The sequence below is a fragment of the Etheostoma spectabile genome, unplaced genomic scaffold (assembly GCF_008692095.1).
Source record: "Etheostoma spectabile isolate EspeVRDwgs_2016 unplaced genomic scaffold, UIUC_Espe_1.0 scaffold394, whole genome shotgun sequence".
NCBI classification, from domain to species: Eukaryota; Metazoa; Chordata; class Actinopteri; order Perciformes; family Percidae; genus Etheostoma; species Etheostoma spectabile.
In genome coordinates, this window is record NW_022605599.1 from 15,491 (window position 1) to 22,156 (window position 6,666).

The 6,666-nt window shown below is 44.1% G+C and overlaps 1 protein-coding gene across 1 annotated transcript; it reads left to right on the forward strand.

Moving 5' to 3' along the window:
• Positions 1–876: 876 nt before the first annotated feature.
• Positions 877–6,355, forward strand: lgi2a (leucine-rich repeat LGI family, member 2a). Its single transcript, XM_032511608.1, has 8 exons — positions 877–1,249; positions 1,690–1,761; positions 2,711–2,782; positions 3,450–3,521; positions 3,670–3,741; positions 3,880–4,049; positions 4,157–4,321; positions 4,401–6,355. Exons 1-8 carry the CDS (start codon positions 960–962, stop codon positions 5,216–5,218), a joined length of 1,731 nt encoding a protein of 576 aa, XP_032367499.1. The 5' UTR covers positions 877–959; the 3' UTR covers positions 5,219–6,355.
• The last annotated feature ends 311 nt before the right edge of the window (positions 6,356–6,666 follow it).

A 6,666-nucleotide genomic window follows, 5' to 3' on the forward strand; every position in this document is an offset into this window, starting at 1 on the left:
CTTTAGAGGTAGGTAGACAACGTGTGACGATTTGACTGTTGTAATTACTCATATTAGTTTAAATAAAAGTGATAATGTTTTAAAAGTACATGCCGGATTCTGGCTTATTAAATATGTGATGTCTTGCAAGCCCACGGGGGATTAGCATTCATGTGCATGGCACTTTTTAGAATGTATTCATGCATTTAAATGTAACCAGTAGGCTAACCCTATTGAACATATGGCTTCAGATTATGTGTTATTGATTTGTGATTGAGTAAAAGTGAAGGATACTCAAGTCCAAAATTCCACTTCTTGTTGTCCGGGCCCCTATGCTGATGCAGGTGTCGCTACACACACACACACACACACACACACACACACACTGCTGTGTACTGGAGTGTGTATATATCATATTTAATGTTTCTGGATATGCATGCAGCCACTTGTATTTGGTGTAAAAGCCCTCCAGCTGAGCAGAGTCGCTGTCCATGGTGCTGCAGATCTGAGTGAGTCTCTGTGTGGAGGGGGGAGGGGGAGGGGGGGGGGGGTATGTAAATCCCCCTTAGTACCAATATATCACTTTCATGGCGTCTCATTCAAACGGGTCTCCCATGTGACACCTTTTGATTCTACATGTTTTGAAGAAAATCTGAAATAAGACAGGCTGTGTGTCCAAACTGGCAACATGTACATGTGTGTGTAAATAAATGACGTCATTCGAAATTAATTTTGGAAGTCTATAAATGCATGACTGACAAACGCAGTGTATCTGCTAACGCAGTGTAACAGTATTTCTGTAAATGTCCCAAATCACAAACTGGGTGTGCGACTTCAGGGTCCCCCCCCATAGCAGCAGAGTAACGGCTTCTTTTGGTTGGCTGTGTGCTGCGTGGTGGTTTAACCCCCGGTTCTCCGACTGGAACTGCGACTTAATAAATAATGAGCGTGGACGGAGGGGAGCTGCAGCTGATTCGCTGATGTCAGGGAGCCAGTGCAGCATTTCGTGGTGCAGGGTGGGAAACGCGCGGTGCCGTCCGCCTCGCTCCGTGCTCTCCGCAGACCTCCCACATGCGAGCCCGGCAGGAAAGATGCCGCCAACTCTCACCATCTGGGCTTTGGTTTCTCTGTCGCTTTGCTTCCTGGTCCAACCGGGACACGCGAAGAAGGGCTTCCAATGTCCTTCAACATGCAGCTGCTCCAGGGAGTCCATCATTTGCGTCGGGTCCTCCAAAGTCCCACGGATTAGCCCCAACGACATCAGTTCTTTGTAAGTAGCTCCGTGGTGATCTCAGTAAACATGCATGTAGAATATGCAGCCATATGCATGTTAAGTTCCATTCCAGTTGCCCCTTGTGGTGTATTTTGGATAATGTATATCCATCTTAATAAGAGCTGATTAGCCTATTAACCCTTGTGTTGTCTTCCCGTCAACCATGAAACACTATTATTGCTTTTTCTGACATTATTTGTCGCTTTTTCAATGTTGTTGGTGCTTTTTTATGTTTTTTTTACCAAAGTTATTTGATATTTCTAATGTTGAAATGTTCAGCTTATTTCGAAGGCCCATTTTTTTGTGATGAAAAAAATGAAAATTGGTCAAATTTGACCAGAGGACAACATGAGGGTTCAAAGGCGATGCAGGTTTTTCTCTGATCACTTTTTTGCTGTGATGGCTTCACGTTGATGGATTCTGCTTCTTCCTTCCAGGAGCATCGTCAACGGGACTTTCTCCGAGGTCAAAGAGGCCATGTTTGCCCACATGCCGTCCCTGCAGCTACTGTAAGAGCCCTTTAACTGTGGATCATTCCTCAGGGGTGTAGGAGTTGCCTTTGCCTTGCAGCTAAAGCTCCATTTAGGGCAAACCTGTGCAGACAGATTGATTTCAAAACAAAGTGGGGACTTGGACGTGTTTTTAATGTGGGCGTTGAACAGGACGAAGACATCAGGCTGTGCAGTCCAAAGCTGTAATGCATGCAACCGAACCCTGAATACACAACCTTGGCAAATACTAAGACTACTGCACACATGCAGTATGTCCAGGACTGCGACTAACTTTGTGTTGTGCTTTGTGTTGTCATGCTTTACGTGTGTTTGGTGCATGTTGAAGCAATTAGCGTGGAGGTTTTAAGAGGGTTGGACGCCTGGGAGGCTTTCAGCGTGGTCCTACGCTACGTTGCACTCACCAGAGACCTTGGATCTACTTTGTTACCCCCACTAGTTCTGGCTGGGATGCCAGCAGAAGCAAAGGCGTGGCAGATGTACTGTAGAGCCATAGTCACACACATGACCATGCACAGCTAGATCCAGCTTGTGGGGGGGGAGAGCAGCTGCCTACACAGCTCAGTATTTACTCTTTTTCTTCACATTCCCCTTAAAAATGACAATTCTAACAAGGGGGTTGTCTTTTGTGTGGGTTACATCTTGATTTGGGATACCTCTGTACTAGAAGGATCTGTTTTTTACTTACAGATTGTTTGCTAACGTGTGTTTTGTCTTGATATTTTTCAGTACCACTGTGTACTGAAATGGCAATAGAGGCCATGTACTTTAGTGGTATAAATACCCACTCTTGATTTCACATGTGGGATTTGGGCTGAGAGCATTTGGCTCTGTTTTGATCACTAAATGCTGAGAAATGTCATCTGTTTTTCAGACCGAGGCATGGAACGACACTTTATTGTGTTGGCATCCAGCATCCGTAAATGTGTATTTTTATTATTCATTACAGGCTTTTGAATTCCAATTCTCTCACAACTGTAAGGGACGATGCGTTCTCAGGCCTTCCACATCTGGAGTACCTGTAAGTTCTTTCTTCTGTTAAAGAAAACGAAAGTACACACCAGTAAATCAGTGTAATACACAACATGTGTACAACAAGAATTAAATCAGCTGAACTGGATGGAAGCGCACACTTTGATTCTGCATATTAATAGCGTTGTTATGGCCATGAGGTTATGAGGGTAGATTATGGGCTTTCACAAAGTATTGACTGTACGCCCTCTAGTGGTTCACTAAAACAAATGATATACGTAGTAGGAATATGTATCAGTATATCTGGCATTACAGGCATTTGGGAAATACTGTTTTTAATTTTCATAAATAACTTGAGCCCCTTACAGTAATTTTAATGAGTGTGTGTACTACTAGAGTAAGAGAACATGCACAAATCCTGACCGAAGCCTATTTAAAAAAAACAAAAAAAACATCAGCAAATATAGATATGATGAGTTTATGATGAGTTTTACATCAGTTATGTGCAAAACCTTTACAAAATGAATTGTACAAAAGAGGATTTTTGTCTAAACCTGCACAAAATCCAAATTCAACAAAGTCCAAATGATTTATTTCTGATTGGAATAACACAGAAAATGATCACGTGACCCGTTGCCAGATTGTGTTGATAGTATGTGTGCGACTGCATTTCTTTCCCGTCTATGTCTACCGTGCTCTCCTGTGATCTCCCTCAGGTTCATTGAGAGTAATAAGATGGAGACTGCAGCTAAATATGCCTTCAGAGGACTCAGGGACTTGACTCACTTGTACGTTCCAACCTTTAAAATCCTTCCCAAACATTGTTAAAGACGTTGTAATACACAGAATATGTGCTGAAAGTACGCAGTTGTGACCCATTGTGAGGATAATGGAGATACTATGAATACTAAGCATTTTAATATTAATTGTGTCCAGGTCTTTGGCAAACAACAACATCAAATCCTTGCCCAGGGACCTCTTTAATGACTTGGACTCACTAATAGAGCTGTAAGTTGGACACTCAGTTATTAATCCTGGGTCCTAGGATTATCTTTTTCTCCTCTATGCCTTCTAGCTTTTCTTTGTTTCTCTGCAATGACGTACGGTCCTCTTCTTCTTCTTCTTCTTCTTCTTCTTCTTCTGCAGGGATCTGCGAGGCAACGCCTTTGAGTGCGACTGCCGCGCCAAGTGGCTGATGACGTGGCTGAAGAACACCAACGCCACGGTGTCGGATGTCGTGTGTGCCGGCCCGGAGGACATGAAGGACAAGCGTCTCAATGATATGAACAGCCTGCACAACGAGTGCGTCTCAACGGGTGAGAAACACCTGAGCCGGCTGGCATCCGTGTCAGTCAACCCGACCGGGTCATATGAAGACTTGTATTTCAAAATGTAGTTTTCTTTAATATGGGCATTTCCACAGATTTCGTCCTACATCAGTCTGTGGAATCGGAGTCCCTGTCAGTGGACACATTCAGCTATAAGAACGACGTCTACGTGACCATTGCTGCCCCCAGCGCAGAGAGCTGCATGGTTTTCCAGTGGGACCACATAGAAATGAACTTCAGGACTTACGATAACATAACAGGTACCTGTACCGAACGAACTGTTTCAGAATCCCCTGGTGGTGTTTTACACATGTGATAGGCTTGGTTTTTTCCTTTCAGGTCAGTCCATTGTCGGGTGCAAGTCAGTTGTCCTCCAAGACCAGGTGTTCGTCATCGTGGCTCAGCTCTTTGGTGGCTCCCACATCTACAAGTTTGATGAGGACCAAAGCAGGTTCAGCAAGTTCCAGGACATCGAGGTGTCCAAGATCTCCAAGCCCAACGACATTGAGGCCTTCCAGGTCGGCTCCGATTGGTTCTTCGTGATTGCTGACAGCTCCAAAGCGGGCCTGTCCACCCTCTACAAGTGGAACGATAAGGGCTTTTACTCCTACCAGTCGCTGCATGAGTGGTACCGTGACACGGATGCAGAGTTCCTGGACCTGGATGGGAAGGCCCATCTCATCTTGGCGAGCCGCTCGCAGGTGCCGGTGATCTACCAGTGGAACCGAAGCAACCAGAAGTTTGTCCTGCAGGGCGAGATCCCCAACATGGAGGATGTTGTAGCTGTAAAGCACTTCCGGATCAAGGAGGAACTCTACCTGGCTATGACGCGCTACATCGGGGACTCCAAAATTCTACGTTGGGGGGCCAAACAGTTTGCGGAGATCCAGGCCTTGCCGTCGCGAGGATCCATGATTCTCCAGCCGTTCGGTTTCAAGGAACGGAACTACCTGGCCCTGGGAAGCGATTACACTTTCTCCCAGATCTACGTGTGGGACGATGAGAACAAACTCTTTGAGCGTTTCAAAGAGGTCTACATCCAGGCGCCGCGCTCCTTCACGGTGGTCTCCACCGACCGCAGGGACTTCATCTTCACCTCCAGCTTTAAAGGGAACACGCAGATCTTTGAGCACATCATCATTGACTTGAGCTTGTGAGGGGCATTGCTTTTATTGGCCCTCCTGCAATCGAACGTCTTCCACTAAAGAGACACATTTCCGTAGGGAAAAGAAAGGACCACAACAGTTAAATATTTAAATATCAATTTCTCCAAATCCTTTTTAGTTTGGAAGGTTTCTTGACTGTTCTCAACGCCCTTGTCCTATTACTTGTTCCCTCTCGGACTTCCAAAGACCATTTCACAAAGACAGAGAACAGGAGTCAAGAGGGTGGACAGGTGGACGAGGTGTTCCCCTTAAAATCCAGCTGGCATTCCTGGGGGCAGAAACATTGGAAATGTAATAGAAACTATTTTAGGTGACCATCCCCTGCACTAGTGGTTTTATATCCCAAAAATATACAACAGGACCTGAGAGAAACACCATATTAGTCATTTTGTTTTGTTAATTGAGGCATGTAACAGGTGTGGTTGCTCATCTGTGAGCCACTTCCCTGTTGTCCCCATACCTTGTGGTCATGTGCAGTTTGTTGCCTTACGAGCTCCGGGGTTCTGTGCTCTGATTGGCCCACAGTGCCTGTCTCCGGCCGTGATAAAGCATCGCAGCCCTTTGCTTTTTCCATGCAGGGAATGTCTTCAAAGCACAAACCTTTAACTATTGGAGCCGAGACCCCAGCCCCAGAGTGTAGTCGTCAAGTGGAAATTGTTACTGTAGGTGCTATAGATTTGAAAAAAAATGAAGAAGTGGTTTGTTGTTTTAGGAGGATCGGATATAGCTGATGTCTTTTTAGACAAACATGTGAACGGACTAACCTTTTAGTCCAGAGGAAGCTCCTTATCTCCATGTGGTGTTTAGGTGATGTCAGGGAAATTAAACCTACTAACAAGTTTGAGAAATGAACCCCAGTTGTTACTAACATGCATAACTTAGCTTTTCCTTTGAGACTGTAACTATTATATTAAATATAAAAAGGCTTCTCGCTGCAGACGTCAGTGAATTTGTTAGAAGGACATCCTTTTTGTCCAAAGGGAAGGAAAGAAAATGTTCATGTAAATATGTTGCTGAGAGACATTTTTTCCCTCTGTCCTTCTGTCCTTACTGATACTAAATGTTGACTCCCAAGCTACAAGATGTACATACAACACGGACTGCGATGCCACTACCTGGTTATCCCACGAAAACCTGAACGATCGTTGCACTTATTCAAAAAAATTAACTGCAGCTTGCAAGAGCATGACATTCAAAAAAAGGGTGTTTGCCAAATTCTTTTGAAATAAACCTAAACTCAGAGGTCTGAAAGTGCTTCTGCTCGAATGTTATTACAATAAAAAAAAAATGGAATATGCAAATTCTTTTGTATGATTTAGCATATTGAATGTTAAAATTTACTGTAAATTTAATCATTTGCGAATCAAAATAAATGTGTAAAATGTTTTGTTTTATCGTTCATTTGTCATTAGGATCAAATGGGAAGTTTCTTTTATTGC